This window comes from Chanodichthys erythropterus, chromosome 19 (assembly GCF_024489055.1).
Source record: "Chanodichthys erythropterus isolate Z2021 chromosome 19, ASM2448905v1, whole genome shotgun sequence".
In the NCBI taxonomy this organism is placed as follows: domain Eukaryota; kingdom Metazoa; phylum Chordata; class Actinopteri; order Cypriniformes; family Xenocyprididae; genus Chanodichthys; species Chanodichthys erythropterus.
In genome coordinates, this window is record NC_090239.1 from 15571428 (window position 1) to 15588927 (window position 17500).

The following is a 17500-nucleotide window of genomic DNA, read 5'->3' on the forward strand; positions in this document are numbered from 1 at the left end:
GCACTGCGTGACTATGTGTATTTAGTGTGTATTAGCGTTAGATTTCAATTTCTGTATCCACTCCACAGTCCAAAGTCTTTTGCTTTTTGAATACAGGTGAATTTCCAGTTGTCACTGATGATTGTCATTTTGACCCTTTCTGGATTACAATCCGCCATCAAAATGATAAGTTTAATTATTTCAGCTGCTGTGAGAAAAGGCTATAAACGTGCCGCTACGGGCAGCTTCCTCACTTGATTTAACTGAGCCTCTCGATGGGACTCCTTTCTGTTTACGGACGTGACGTAATGACGCACAGAGGAACTGCTGCATGTTTGAATTTCCCAAATCGGCCAGTTCGCTCTTATTATAAAATATTATTACAAGCTAACCGTCGTGAATCGAGACAAGATAATTCAATAGTTTTGAACACTGGCTGTTTATGTACTTGTTCAAAAGTTCATTTTGGATCATTTTTAACCAAAAAAAGTTGCGGACTGCAGCTTTAAGTAAGCCAAAAATAACATTTGATGCTTTTTCAATTTACTTAAGTAAATTAAAATTAACCCAACATGATTCTTTTCAACCACTTTATAGAATTAATTTGAGTTGAGAGTACATAAATTATTTTAGTTAAAATAGCAGTATAGAAACTAAGAACAGGATTTCCCCTTCCGATCATGCTTTGCACAGGGCTGGATAGTGAGAGTAAGTATTAAAATAAAATGTTATGAAATAAAGTGTTGTTAATGTTTAATGTTCTTTTATTTTTATATTTAAAAGAGTTTCTGGTATGTTAGTGTTTTTGGAGGTTACCATTGTGTTGAGTAGAGCGCAAGTGCTTGGGGTGAGGACCTGCTAACAACAATTAAAGTTGTTTTAATAATAAAAAACAACTACTTTGGGCAAGAGTCTTTATAGAGTAAAGATTTTGTAAATGGTTTTCTTGTTAGATAACATTTGTAAAGGTTGTAAAAATAGTTCTTGAACGCATTCACTATAAATAAACTAATCAATTAAACTTGATTACTTTTCTTTCATTTTAGGATTATTAAACATAATAGTTTTGGACAAAATTAAGAATGTTAATGATTCAATTAAATGGCATTGAATTAACCTTATGTAACAAACTTAAGTTTACTAAAATGAACAATGTTACGTGTATTGTTGACATAAAAAAAGTTAAGTAAATCCAATATATAATTTTTTTGAGTGTATTTCTTTAAACTGGGTTAGATGCCAGTGGCTGTGAAGGAAAACGGTCTGGCACTGTGCAAACCCCCTATAATCCAACAAGCATAAATATACACATATAGACCACACACGCATAAACGCATCACTAACCTCCATCACTACTCTCCGAGCCCCCCATCCCGTCTCGCAGCTATGAATATTGAAGCGAAACACTAATAACAACATGTTTGCATTGTTGCGACTGCTCAGTCTGAATTATTTACTGGTGGACTCTTAATGTGACCACGTTGGGCTACAGACCAGCGCACAGCCTTTCCCTCAGTCAGCTCCGCTCTGCCATGTCACCTTGACCGTGTCACTACAGCTTAGGCGCAGACGGGGGTCAGAGTTCACTCTGCCAGGTTGCGTGAGTTTGCGAGGAGGTGAGGTCCAATCAAGCATGAGACAGCTTTTCACTTCCAGTGTCCGTTAGGGCGCCTCGGCCAACCAGCTCCCTCGCCCTGCACATTAATCCACTCAGCAGCATTAATGTGTCAAATGAAAGTTTTATGTGCCGAATAGTCAGCAAATAGTCACTGCTTTTAAGGCACAAATAAGGCCAGGGTAAGCAGTTGTGTGAACACGGTTTGCTTCAGGTTTTTTTTTTTACTTGTTTTTAATTGTTTATACTGTGAGATGTTTTTCAACTGTAGCTCACACACCAACTTGAGATGTTTCTTCAAACTCATTTATGACCAGCACACACACAAAAAAAAAAAAAAAAAGACGTTGACGTGCAAAATAAAAATAAAAAATAATAAAAGAAAATCATAAAAAAGGACCATTTTGATTTTGGGATTTACACCTGGTATTAAATTGTAAATTTTAGCATTTTAAAAAATATAAAACAAAGGATATTATTATTGCTGTAAATAATATTCATTAATATTATTATGTTTTATTTATTTAATAAATATTTCAGATTCTGCACTATTTCTAGGTAATAGCAGTAATAATTTGAAAATTTTAGGTTTGTGAAAAATTTAAAACAAAGAACATTATATTATTGCAAATAATATTTATTAATATTACTGTATTTGTATTTAATTTTAATAAATATTTCAGATTCTGCACCATGTAGTTAATAGTGAGTACTATTAAAGGGTTAGTTCACCCAAATGTGTAATTTCTGTCATTAATTGCTCATCTTCATGTCATTCCAAACCCTTCATTCATCTTCAGAACACAAATTAACCCCTTCAGACCTGAATTATTTAATATTTACATTATAAAAAAATTTATCCACTTGATATTTGTGTAAATGAGTGTAAAAAACAAGACTTGTGCAAAGTCATTTTTTATTTTAACCATATAGTATACGAGCTAGAGTTCACACACGGTATGTGAACTAGCATTGACGATTTTGAAAATAACACATACTGTAACAATGAGCATCGCAATAAGAATTTATAAAAAATGTAAGATGATAGGAAAAACCAAGTCTCAAAGAATCAAATGGTCCCCACAAGGATAGTAAAACCTGAGATCACCTACACTGTGGAGACCAGCCAGCATGATGGTTTTTTGAAAATGTAAAAATGCCGAAGGTTTTCTGTAAAGGGTAGGGTTAGGGTTAGGGGAGAAAATTTACAGTTTGTGCAGTATAAAAACCGTTACATCTATGGAGAGTCCCTAAAAGGATAGTGAACCAGACTATAAAAAGAGCCTCTCAGAGTGGCAGTGTCTCTCAGAAGTCAAGATGGGCAGAGGATCACCAATTCCCCTAATGCTGCGGTGAAAAATAGTGGAGCAATATCAGAAAGGAGTTTCTCAGAGAAAAATTGCAAAGAGTTTTTAAGTTATCGTTATCATCATCTACAGTGCATAATATCATCCAAATATTCAGAGAATCTGGAACAATCTCTGTGCGTAAGGGTCAAGGCCGGAAAACCATACTGGATGCCCGTGATCTTCAGGCCCTTAGACGGCACTGCATCACATACAGGAATGCTACTGTAATGGAAATCACAACATAGGCTCAGGAATACTTCCAGAAAACATTGTCGGTGAACACAATCCACTGTGCCATTTGCCGTTGTCGGCTAAAACTCTATAGATCAAAAAAGAAGCCATATCTAAACATGATCCAGAAGCGCAGGCGTTTTCTCTGGGCCAAGGCTCATTTAAAATGGACTGTGGCAAAGTGGAAAACTGTTCTGTGGTCAGACCAATCAAAATTTGAAGTTCTTTTTGGAAAACTGGGACGCCATGTCATCCGGACTAAAGAGGACAAGGACAAACCAAGTTGTTATCAGCACTCAGTTCAGAAGCCTGCATCTCTGATGGTATGGGGTTGCATGAGTGTGTGTGGCATGGGCAGCTTACACATCTGGAAAGGCACCATCAATGCTGAAAGGTATATCCAAGTTCTAGAACAACATATATGCTCCCATCCAGACGTCGTCTCTTTCAGGGAAGACCTTGCATTTTCCAACATGACAATGCCAGACCACATATTGCATTAATTAAAGCATCATGGCTGCGTAGAAGGATCCGGGTACTGAAATGGCCAACCTGCAGTCCAGATCTTTCACCCATAGAAAACATCATAAAGAGGAAGATGCGACAAAGAACACCTAAGACAGTTGAGCAACTAGAAGCCTGTATTAGACAGGAATGGGACAACATTCCTATTCCTAAACTTGAGCAACTTGTCTCCTCAGTCCCCAGACGTTTGCAGACTGATATAAAAAGAAGAGGGGATGCCACACAGTAGTAAACATGGCCTTGTCCCAACTTTTTAGAGGTGTGTTGATGCCATGACATTTAAAATCTTATTTTTCCATTAATGATACATTTTCTCAGTTTAAACATTTCATGTCATCTATGTTGTATTCTGAATAAAATATTGAAATTTGAAACTTCCACATCATTGCATTCTGTTTTTATTCACAATTTGTACAATGTCCCAACTTTTTTGGAATCGGGTTTGTATTTGTAGGTAACTAATCAAATAAGTAATTATGTGACATTGATCATATGAACTCCTACATACATGTGTTCAGATGATCTTCCGTTCTTACGTCTTCCATACTAACTGGATCATTCTGGGGAACGTGATCATCAGGTTTGTGGAGTTCAGCTCCATGCAGCTCTCATCAAAGCAAAAGAGAGATAAACCAAAAAAATTACCTTTCAAATAGTAAGGACCACTGCAAAAGTTCTACAAAAGCTATTTTTTGACACATTTCAATATATTGTGAGGAAATCACAAATATAGCCAAACCTATACACACACACACACACACACACACATGTTTGTTTTTGTGAATTGTGGGGACTTTCCATAGACTTCAATGCATTTTACACTGAACAAACTGTACATTCTATCCCCCTACCCTGCCCCTACCCCTAAACCTAACCCTCACAGGAAACTGTGCAAACTTTTACTTTTTCACAAAAACTCATTCTATATGATTTATAAACCCATTTACATTGTGGGGACCGCTGGCTGGTCCCCACGATGTAGGTGAACTCAGGTTTATATTACATCATGGGGACATTTGGTCCCCACAATGTAATATAAACAAAAGCACACACACACACACACACACACACACACACACACACACACACACACACGTTTGTTTTTGTGAATTGTGGGGACTTTCCATAGACTTCAATGCATTTTACACTGAACAAACTGTACATTCTATCCCCCTACCCTGCCCCTACCCCTAAACCTAACCCTCACAGGAAACTGTGCAAACTTTTACTTTTTCACAAAAACTCATTCTATATGATTTATAAACCCATTTACATTGTGGGGACCGCTGGCTGGTCCCCACGATGTAGGTGAACTCAGGTTTATATTACATCATGGGGACATTTGGTCCCCACAATGTAATATAAACAAAAGCACACACACACACACACACACACACACACACACACTTACTTTGATATGTGACACTGAAGTGCCATACTGCCCTCTGGTGACCAGTATAATATTGGCATGCAGATAAGACATAATCAAAGATGCAATATTTTGATTAAAATTAATAATAAATTCAAACTCTACCTGGAACATTGACCCTTATATTTTTAATTTTGACAAAACTAGGGTTAAACTACCAAATTTTAGCTGCGGGCACACATTATCTCTTTAATTTGATTTTAATTCTTTCTATTATATCATAAAACCACAAAGTTGAATTAGCTGGTATAGTCTCACTCATTACATTATTGATGAAGGCTATATTATGTATGACCTTTTTAATGAAGTACATACTTTTATGTGATGTAAAAGAAGGAACTGCCTTGCAAGTTGTATTTCATCAGCAGAGGGCGTTGTAGTTCCAGCCACGACATTCATTCATCCAGTTTCCAAACCGCTTGGGGGTTATGGGGATGCCGGAGCCCAGCATCATAGACATGGAAACACCCTGGAAAAAGTGGCCAGTTCATCACAGTCCCGTACATGTCAGGCTGAAAAGATTTTATAAATGACAATAAAAGTAATTGCATTATTATTTTCTCATTAAACCTCACAAATTGTCACAATAAAAATGATTCAAATAAGAAGCACACCAGTTAATATCATCATGCAAGGGCAGCTCTCAAGTTTTAGCTTTATAAGTGGTTCAGCTACCTTGACAATCGTCAGTCAAATGACGCGCATACAGAGTGGCTATTTTGTTCATCTCTCTTGTTGACGTATACAGAGAACCGAGGAACTGGGCACACTTTGGGGTGTGGTGATGTGTCTTCGATGGGGATGTCCAGGGCACCTCCTTCGGCTAGCGTAATGAAAGGCTGCCTGCCTGTGGCTAGGCCAATAGGGCACACTGAAGCCCAGAATACTAGCTCTGTGGCATGACAGAAGGAGGGAGGAACAGCACCAGTTTAGGAGAGACTCCCAAAATTTAATCTGAAAACAATTTTGGACGCAAGTAGATTAGTATAAACTTGCCAAAACGTATAAAATGCTAACTGAAAAATGTCTTATTAGTCAAAATGCCAGTCAAAATGACAAAATTAATTTTTTATAACATGTTTTCCCCCTCCCAATATTCTTTGTTAAATGTTTTCTTATTTATTATTTAAATGTTTTATATTTACCATAAAATCTGACTAAAAACAAAATTCAATAAAATGCTAATCGAATATTGTCTTATGAGTGAAAATGAAGGTCAAAATGACAAAATGTTTTCCTAATGTTTAATATTCTTTATTAAATTGTATTATTTCAATATTTATTATATTTACCATAAAAATGACATGAGATTAGGCTAAAAACAAAATTTGATAAAATGCTAATAGAAAGTTGTCTTATGAGTGAAAATGACTTACTAAAATGTTTTTTACTTCTTTTTTATATCCTTTGTTAAATATTTCCTTATTTATTCAAATTGAAATAATTTCTTATTTTCCATAAAATTGACATGAAATCCGTCTAAAATGATATGCTAATATAAAATTATCATAAGAGTGAAAATGACCGTCAAAATTCATTTTTTACAATGTGTTTTCCTCCTTTTTAATTTAAAATATTTCCTTATTTAGTATTTTACATAAAATTGACATTAAATTCTTGCTAAAAACAAAATTCAATAAAATGCATGTATAAAATTGTTTTGAGTTGCAATTAGCAAAATGGCTAAATCTATTTTTTATAATGCGTTTTCTTCCTTTTTATTATTATTTGTTAAATATTGCCTTATTTATTATTTAAATATTTCATATTATACTATAAAACTGACATGAAAACTGGCTAAAAAATAAAATTCAATAAAATGCTAATACGAAATTGTTTTATGAGGGAAAATATTTGTAATGTGTTTTCCTTAACATGAAATATTTCCTAAATATTTCCTTATTTATTACTTAAATAATTTCATATTTTCCATAAAATTGACATGAAATCCGTCTAAAATGATATGCTAATATAAAATTATCATAAGAGTAAAAATGACCGTCAAAATTCATTTTTTAAAATGTGTTTTTGATTTTCTTTGTTAAATATTTCCTTATTTAGTATTTTACATAAAATTGACATGAAATTCTTGCTAAAAACAAAAGTCAATAAAATGCTTATATAAAATTGTTTTGAGTTACAATTAGCAAAATGGCTAAATCTATTTTTTATAATGCGTTTTCCTCCTTTTTATTATTATTTGTTAAATATTGCCTTATTTATTATTTAAATAATTTCATATTTACTATAAAACTGACATGAAAACTGGCTAAAAATAAAATTCAATAAAATGCTAATAAAAAATTGTTTTATGAGGGAAATTTTTTTCAATGTGTTTTCCTTAACATGAAATATTTCCTAAATATTTCCTTATTTATTACTTAAATAATTTCATATTTTCCATAAAATGAAACATGAAAATCCGGCTAAAAGGTACCTTAAATGAACCTCAAGGTCAATGTAAGCATATAAAAATAGGGGGGGAAAAACCTGGCTAAAAAAGAATACTGCCACAGAGGAGACGCCTCTGACGATAATAACACATAGGAGCAAGTTGTGCTTAGTAGTAAGCGAGCGGCACAGACCGACCCAAACCGGTCTCATCTCCTTGCAGGGCCCTGGGTGCTGCAGCAGATGGAAGCTGGGGTTAAATTCAGCTCTGGGTGTAACCGTACATAAACAAGCTGAGCAGACCTCAAACATGGCTTCTGGATGCACTACGGCCTGTTGGGAAGTTCCTGGGTCAAAAACAAGGGCCCAATCTGTCAGTATTTTCAATGAGAGATCAACGGACAATGTTTTGTTGGGCTACCCAACAAAAAATGCTGCATGAAGCTGCGGCAGACGTCAACAGCGTCTTCAAACGATAACAGTCTGGTCAGCAACAGAATATTTAACATTACCAGTGTCGTCGTGGAAGGCTAGAAACGTTCCCTTATGGGCCGTCCTCTCTAGGGTCGCCTTGGATACGTATTGTGGACATCACAAAGAAGTCAGTGTACAGTCCTGTGCAGACGCCTTGGCAGCCGCTCTGGCCATAGTAGCGATGTTCCCTCTCCGTGCAATGATGTAATGTTTTGGAATGATCGGAGCAGCTCAGCGAGAACTGGAGTCAGAGTAATGGATGAGTGGTTTCTGTGGACAGAGTTTTGTTTGAGAGTTTTCTTCTTTTTATTTTTTGATGGGTTGATTCTGCTGTCCATGGACCACGGCAGATCTAAGGTTTGCACTTTGTGTGTAATTTAAAGCTCTAAATTGAGGGTTTGTAGCCAAGAACTGCATCTACTATGATTAGTGTTCTGCCACTTTCCTATCCACTATGAGCAGTTAATGTTTCGTTTATATACACAAATTGAATCACGCAAAATGAGACGGTCCTTGTAACTCATGTAGCGTATTACATAATATATGGGTCTAATCATACATACAAACGGGATACCATTGTGGTGAGGACTGCTAAGAGAAACTGCCAATTTAAAAATGATGGGAATTTCACATGGACTGAACTTAAAAAGCCACTGAACTAGAATCCCAAAAACAGAGCCTGTACTATAGGCAGCTCTCCTTTCCATGAGTCAGTGAGTTCAGTGTGGAAACAATGTTCCACTCAATGAAATAAAGCATACATGAAACCATTTGGGCAGGCACAATTTTAATAGAATGGGTTTACTAGTCAAACTAGTAAATAGTTCTTTTTAAATTGTAATATTTCACAATATTATCGAATGCTTTTACTGTAGTTTTGATTAAATAATATCAGCCTTTATGAGCTTAAGATACTTTTGATATTAAAAAATAAATAAATAAATAAAACTCTTACCCCCCTGAGATATATAAGCTAGTAAATTTTGTAACCGACACATTCTTATCTGACATCTGAAGCATTTTTGTCTGTTATATTGCACATAAAAAGAGTTCATCTGTTCCAAAAATGCAGTAGGCCTAATTGTCAAGCAAACTTACTGTAACGGCACATCACATTTCAACATACAGGGGGCACTGTAGAGGTCGCAAGACCTGAAATGTGTCTCAAATAAGGGAAACATCTAAAATATGCAGTTCTGGGCCTTTAAGGTTCTCCATAACCAGGATTTATGCTGGTTTATTTATGCTCATTGCATTCAAGATTTGAAATTGGAGAGCGTTCATGTGCAATTCTTTACCTAGGAAACATAAGAACCACTATATTAGGCTATGAAAAAATATGTAAACAACAATATAGAGTTAATGGCACATGTGTGCAAGTTTTGGAAGTAGCTTTGTTACTAGCTACTTAAAAATTCAGCCTTAAAAAGAAAGAATCTATCAGTACTCATGCAGGGAGTTACAGGAGGAGGAGAGGAGAATCTGATTTCAAGCGACTGAGTTCAATTTATGTAGTGCTGATTGTCTTAAGGCACGCAGTGCGCACTAGGGCTGCTGAAGTCTAGAGGGGGAGTTATCGAAACCACGTGACTGGAAGGGCGGGGCTTCGGGCAGCGCACTGTTGAAACTTTTTTCGAGCTCCGCCCTTTAACAGCTGCAACGCATTTATACACATGTGCAAACTTTGCCCATGTACGACACTCCCCAAAACCTGTGCGGCTCAACTCCAAAGAACTCCAGCGACCTCTCCAACTCCTTTTGAAGAAGCAAACCCCGTTCAGCCGTGGATTTCTCTGAGAACACAAGGATCCTTCTCGGTCCGAAAACTTTTCCCCCCCCTGAGCTGGAACCCACTGTAGAAAATGTCTGCTTCGGTGCTGTCTTCCATATATGATTTCGACAGGGTAAGAGTTTATCTTTTAAAACGAGTACTAGAAGTGGTTTTAAAGTCACTTCTGTTTGTTTTCTTGACTTATTTTGGTGTTTTGTTTAACTTGGTTTGTTTTCTCAATTTATCCGCGCTGGCAAACTTGTAACTTGAGAGCTCCATGTTTACTAAATGTTACCACTCACTAGTCTTCTTCTGTGGCACATAACGCGCTAAAGGGTGACCGCGAGTAACGAGTTCTGCTGTTTTTTGCGCTATGAGTCACAAACTTTTTATGTGAATACAACAAATTATGGTAGTTTTTGAAATCCATTTCTAAGACGTAAATTTAATGTCAAGACAAGCTGACTTAAATCACCAGTTTTGTCATATAACATACAGATTTTACTTTTCTCAAAGTTGTTTTTGGTCTTGTCAGTCTTTTTTATATATATTTTTATACTTCTGTCACCTCAGGAGGTTATGGTCATGTACAATGGTGATTTCACTCCTGTAGTTCATTTCTAACTGGTAAAACTTGTACCCCCTAAACCTATTTGACATCCATGCTTAGGAATTCTCTTTGGTTTCTTTCAGGAAAAAGTCCCGAATTCAAATGCAATCTATCTCCACAATATGCTGGAAAAGAGGAATGTCGGGGTCCCATTTGCTGCTTCCAATACCAACAGCAACAGGTCTTTCGGTTATTTCAGGAGTAACTCAACAAACATGGACTTCAACATGAGCAACAGGCTCCAGATTGGTTTTGAGAGCTCAACACCTGCCTTCATGAATAAAGAAAACAAGTACCGAGACCGTGCGTTCAGTGACACGGGGGAGCGCAGTCAACAGCTTCAGGAAATCCTTCAGCAAAAGCCTGGTTCTCAGATCAACTCAACCCGCTACAAAACTGAACTTTGCAGACCTTTTGAGGAAAACGGCTCATGCAAGTATGGAGAAAAGTGTCAGTTTGCTCACGGCTATCACGAACTGAGAAACCTGTCCCGCCACCCGAAGTACAAGACTGAGCCTTGTCGCACATTCCACACTATCGGTTTCTGCCCGTACGGCCCCCGCTGCCACTTCATTCACAATGCAGATGAGCGCAGAGCTGCCACGAGTAACACTCAACCGAGGCTCAGCCGGGATATCGGCGTTCTGGGAGAGAAGGAGTCATCAAACCCATTCCTGAGACCGCGGGAAAGACCTAAGCTGCACCACAGCCTGAGCTTTTCCGGCTTCTCCAGCTCCCGCAGCAATGAGTCTATGTTGATTGACAACCCAACATCACGCACTCCCCCGCCGCCCACCTGCGCACTCACTCCCAGTTCACCCTGTCTGAATGCGTTCACTTTCCCAGATCAGGATCTTAAGGCTTTTCTTGCCCCCATCATCCCTCAGACCCAAAACGCTTTTACCCATCAGACCAGCGGGGGCTTGTACGGTAACATCCAGACCAACACTTGCCCCCCATCGCCACCTTACAAAATGAGCCACCTGCCCTCCATGCGTCCACTCTCAGAGTCTCCAGTGTTCGATTCTCCACCAAGCCCTCCGGATTCCCTCTCAGATCCCGAGGGGTACCTGAGCGGCTCTTGCTGTTCCTCCGGCACAATCAGTGGCTCGGAGTCGCCCAGTATGGACGCAAATAGACGTTTGCCAATCTTCAGCAGGCTGTCGATTTCAGACGATTGACTTGCTATTATTGTTATAGCCTTTTATCCAAGTAGTGCCAACATGAGTTTCAGGTCAAATATCAGTCTCAGCCGTTGGTTTTCTCATGATTGAGATGTGATTTATATATTACTTTTCTCATTTTTCCTTACAATGACATACCAAGATGATGGCTTCAGCAGTGTAGAAAAATGCCTGTTTAGAAGTAAGTCTTGGGAAAACATTCCATAAGTTTGGAAGTGGTGTGTGAGCACAAGAACTGGGACTCATAAGTTGGCCATGGAATGTCACTGCAGATTTTCTTTTTTTTAACTGTGTGGTATCATTGCATCATGCTTTGAAATCTATTTAACTTATTTATTGTCATTTGAAAGTATAGCCTTCAAGGATAAATTGAGTCCATATGGTATTTATCAAATCTAAAGCAATACACTTATATTCCTGTTTAAATTGTGATCGCCAATATTAATCTGGAAACCGTTGGGTTTGTCTCACAATAATATATTTTTGTTAACTTGTCTATTTTACTGTAAATAGGTAAATAATTTAAGATTGTATGCTATTTATTTCGATTTTGTTTACTGTGTGTGTATCTATATTAAAAAGTGGGAGCGTCTGATGAGGTCACGCTGTGATTTCTTGTGCGGGAGGGAGGATCTATGGGCATTTGTAGAATGTAGCCTGTCTTATGAGGTCTTTTTGGCCGTAAAAAACTAACTGATTCACACCTATGAGTATGACTGTTTTTTTTTTTTTTTTTCTTCATCAACAATAACAACAACCAAAAAAAAAAAAAGTATCCATTTGCACACCGTTGCATGATGATTGCTGTCTAGTGCCAGAGAATGTAGCACTTTCCTATCTAGAGGTTAATAACTAGCTAATATGTCCCTGTTGGGGTTGAGGATCCCTCATAGTTTAACCTAATAAAGCAGTCGCTTTGGTGTATATCTAAAGCCAATCGAATTGAATGTAGCTCATAGATCAAGATGCCTTTCTCATGGTGAATGAGATGCTATTTCATTGTTTATTTTTTTACATTTAGATCATTCGATCGCACCATTCCTAATGAAAGATACTCTGCCTTTCAACTGAGCTTCTCTACACATGCTGACTGGGGATATTAAGTTTTGTAGTTGGTTAATAATGATTACTTTAACTTTCTAGATGAAGTAAAGCAACACTGAATGTAATGAGAGAACGTCAGCTGGAGTTGGAGTGTGTATAGAAAGTTTGCAGAGTAAATTTGTACTGTATGTGTTTTTTTTATTAAATATAGAACTTCTAATAAAGGCATTTCTGAACAAGATATTGATGTTTCGAGGGGGTTTTATTCAGTAAACAGTGGACTATATGAGCTGTTTATTGCTTAAGACATGGCATTTTCTTGCAGCATCCTGTAAATTATTCTCTATTCTACTGTTTTCCCACCCTCTTGCTTTTTTTTTTCTTCAGGAAAAATGGCTACTACAATGTCCTGGAGTTTGGTCTCTCCTGGCAGAATGTTCAATAGAGGCCCGCTTCGTGTGAATGGCACAAAGTGAAGTACGAGGGTGGTGCAGTGGCCTTGCACGGTTATAAGTACAACAATGTCTAGTGTCTCAAAGGAGTCCTCAATGGAAATAATTATTAGTTTATGCAGATATGTTCCATATCATCATATAAAAGCAACTCTCCTATGGTAGGCCAATATATGAAATTCAGTCTGTGCTTAAGGCAAGAAATGGAAATAGGAAAACACAGGCAGGCATGTGTATCAGTGTTAAGGCTCTGCTCGTGAAGATAAGGCGCTCTGCAAATATTTACATCCTAAGAACTTCTTAGACAAAGCTGTTTAACTTAGAGGGTTCGTAATGTATGGCCTCTCATGTATGTACGATAAGGTTGATAAACGCTCAAATGATTGCGTTAGCTTATATGTGAACATTTACTTAAACATGTCTGGATCCAATGTGCTTGTGTGAGAGTAGTGGGGGTCTTTTGCGTGTCAGTGTGCATGTGTAAAAGAAAGGTTGTCAGCCATTAATGAACCACATCTCACAAAAGCAGGAAACCACTCTGTTTGCTGATTAGGGACTCTTGGGAGCAGAGCTATTCCTCTTGGATATTTTCCACTACCCCTCTTTTGTGATTTATGTGGAGGCTTGAGGCACAGAGCCATTTGTCAGCTATATGCATACATACATTTTGTCAAACTTTGAATCAGAATAAATTAGGTTCTTTGACACTCATTACAAAAGCTAAACAGATCTGTCTCTTGATTTATTATAATCTACGTTCATAATACAAGACCACTTGTATAAAACCATATTTTGAGGAACAGGATTTGTTGCGTTGGATAGAGGACAGGCTCCACTTTGGCTCAAGCTTATCTTCAACAACTGAGCACCTGTGACAAACAAACCAACTGCTCTGTTCCTTTCCTGTTTTGTTGTCAGAAATGTGTGCTTGGTGCTAGTTTCAGTGCCTCCATGCACAAGGCAAGGAAGTCCCACCCTCCTCCTCCTCTTCCTCAAGTGCTGGAGTCTAAAAAGCACTAAGTGAACACTTCCTTCCTTGAGCAAACAGTCCTATACTCATAACCCCATGTGTTCTGCCTCTGCGGTAGCCGTATTGTCTTAAGCGTTATCTGAGAGCAACCAGGGGAAAGCCAACACAATATAGTTCAGTGAGTCATAAGAAAAGTTAGAGCACATCACATCCATAAACACGAATTCTGAGGGGTGTGGCGGGCTAAGACTTTACTGGCCTGATAAGGATATCGCCCCCCCTCTTGATTTAGTTTCCTCCAAGATGGGCTAGATTCCAGTGGAGCAATAGTGAAGACAAACTCCACCATATGGACTCGATGGGACAGGAAATCTCTACAGTGGATGGATTCACTGGCATAATAGAATCGGGGACACAGAAATAAACCGTCAAGCATGATGAATCTGCCGTGTCACACAGTAGCCACAGTGCAAAACAATGAATTCAAAGACCCCTTAAAGAGCAACGCACTCAGTAGGGGTCTAAACTAAAGGAAATGAGAGGCCCATCTGGGATTTGAATCAAAATACTACAGCACAGAACAATGGCACAACCTGTTCACTCTACAGAATTCATGTGGTGATGTTTGCCTGCTGGAAGCCTGTTTCCACCTCAAAAAAAGCAACTATGATTTCAGAATTGTCTTTATATCTCACAATTGCGACTTTGTTTCTCAAAAATGTGACTTTATTTCTCAAATAAAAACTGCAGCTACATGTAAATGTGACATATCTCCAAATGTGACTTTCACAACTGCAAATTATCTTTTTCAAAATTAAGACTTTATTTTTATGTGCTAATTTAGTTCCCACAATTGAAACTTTATATTTTAAAATTAAGACTGTTTCTTTATGTGACAATGATGCCTCACAACTGCAACTTTCTGAAAATTAAGACTTAAGTGACGTAAGTGCTAATTTATTTCGCACAATTGAAACTTTATATCTCTAAATTGAGACCATTTCTTTATCGTGGCAATGTGATGCCTCACAACCAGTGTTGGGCAAAGTTACTTTTAAAATGAATGCCTTACTATATTGTGTTGCTCCCTAAAAAGTAACTAATTGCATTACTTAGTTACTTTTTATGGAAAGTAATGTGTTACATTTATTTTTCCATTACTTTTTCTCACCTGGGCAGGGCTGGGCTTGCTTGTTTGTTTTTTTAATAACAACAAAAAATTTCTATTTTTGGCAAATGTAAAGGCATTTTCACACCAAAAGTGAAATGAATAAGCTTCAGGCTGATCACAAATGTGATGTTAAACTAATGTCATTTTTGCTTATTAGTATAGTTGAATTGGATCATTGAAGGTCAGCAGCAAAGACCTTACAGTTTTTTCCAATTGCTAACACACAATTTTTCAAACTAGTCTGGTTTTATCAAAACACTTAACACAATTCACAAAACCACACACCCAAACTGCAAAATACCTCATATATCCTGCAAAATGAAGCACTGCAACCGAAACTACACAGAGCATTATCAAAATCAAACTTTTGCATGAAATGGCACACACTTCATTCATATTACCAGATTTTTGCCTAACCACCTACACACTGTTGGGCATAATGAAAAGCACCCCCATCTTTAGTATGCTTTGCCATAATACTAAAATATGTATCAGATTCTTCACATGCACAGAAATATTTGCAGATACACACACATGCTGTTGCAACATTTTTATTTTTTTTCCTTCACTACAGTAAACAAGTCAGTACAACATAAGCACAGCAGATATATTTACATGGGACTGAACAAAAATATTCTTACAAAAAAAGTAAACTGAAAAAGAAAATTTCTGAAAAAAAAAAAAATATTACAGTAAAAAAAACAAAAAAAAAAAGGCAAGAAAAATAATTAGGCAGCATCTTGCCGCACAGCCGGGTCTGGCCACAACGCCTCATCAACATCACAGGCAATATCTTCCCTTGCCAGACATCGGCGGGAAGAAGCGCCTTGAGTGCCTTATCCATCCCTGAATTGCACCCACATCAATCTCATCACATGCCTCTTCCATGGCCTGCACAAGAGGCATGCGCACAAAGGGCTGCCGGTCGTATACCTTCCACCGCCATGCCGAAAAGAATTCTTCTATGGGGTTCAGAAATGGGGAGTATGGTGGGAGGTATTGCACGAGAAATGTTGGGTGGTCAGCAAACCAGTTTTGGACTGGGGCTGCACGATGAAAGCTCACGTTGTCCCATACTACAACGTACCGGTTTCTTTGATGGTCTGCATCATTCATACGCTCTGGTGGTATGAGAATGTTGTGAAGTCTGTCCAGAAATGTGAGAATATGGGCTGTGTTGTATGGTCCAAGTTTGGCATGACGGTGGAGGACACCATGCATATTGGAGATGGCAGCGCACATTGTGATGTTCCCACCACGTTGGCCAGGAACATCTATAATGGCTCTATGGCCAATGAGGTTTCTCCTCTTCTTCTGGTCTTTGCTAGGTTGAACCCAGCCTCATCTATAAAGATGAACTCATGTGGGATTGCATGAGCATCCATTTCCAGTACTCCCTGAAAACAAAGAACAAAAAATCACTCAATATGGTGTTATCCAGTACACTAGGAAACAATGTTGTGTGTAGTGTACTGCAGTCAATATAGTACTTACATCCACATATGCTCGTCTGAACTCTTTGTTTCTTTGAGTGTTTCTCTCAAACGGCACCTTATAAAGTTGTTTCATTCTGATTTGGTTTCGCTTGAGAATGCGAGCCAATGTGGACAGACTAACTCGTTGAATGTTGTTGAATAAGGTGTTGTCTTGGATGATGTGGCTTTGAATTTCTCGTAATCTGATTTCATTATTTTCCAAAACCAAGTTTACAATGGCAGCTTCCTGTACCCCGGTGAACATTTGGCCCCTTCCTCCACCATGGTGTTGTCTCTAAGTCCTTTAGAAAAAATAAAATAAAAATATATATAGGGCTTGGACAATGCAGCCTAAATATTTTCCCCCACAGTAGAGTACATTGTACAGGAAACTTGTACAGTTCATGAATGGCTGATGTCATACACTACAGTTTTTTCCAATTGCTAACACACTAAAATGACATGCACAGCACAATTATTTAAACTGACACACAGAGAGCAAAACTTCTTCTCAAGTCTCCAAAAGTCTAAACACCTTTTCTGTTTTACACACATTTTGCATTTCAAAACAGCACTTTTTAAATTCACTAAATACAGTTCTCTGCATAAGACACAACAATCTGACATAAAGTCACATGTTTGCCATTTCAAAACACTGCCATTCAAAATGACACTACATGAGCTAATTGGCCAATTACATGTGCCACCTGGCCAAACACCTCAGTGGTTAATTGTTAACACTTCAATCAGGATGTAAGCACTATGAAAAGACCACAGGTGAGAACCTTTTTTTACAACAACAATGGAAGACATTGCAGAGAGAGGAAGAG

General features: G+C 37.7%; 1 protein-coding gene across 1 annotated transcript; it reads left to right on the top strand.

Moving 5' to 3' along the window:
* The first annotated feature begins 9608 nt into the window (after positions 1-9608).
* Positions 9609-12850, top strand: zfp36l2 (zinc finger protein 36, C3H type-like 2). The gene is made up of 2 exons (XM_067369206.1): positions 9609-9897; positions 10458-12850. The coding sequence occupies exons 1-2, from the start codon at positions 9856-9858 to the stop codon at positions 11553-11555; spliced, it is 1140 nt and encodes a 379-aa protein (XP_067225307.1). The 5' UTR covers positions 9609-9855; the 3' UTR covers positions 11556-12850.
* The last annotated feature ends 4650 nt before the right edge of the window (positions 12851-17500 follow it).

Coding starts and splice junctions, on each gene's coding strand:
- zfp36l2 (XM_067369206.1), top strand. CDS start 9,856: ATGTCTGCTTCGGTGCTGTCTTCCATATATGATTTCGACAGG. Junction 9,898..10,457: donor CCATATATGATTTCGACAGG/GTAAGAGTTTAT, acceptor GGTTTCTTTCAG/GAAAAAGTCCCGAATTCAAA.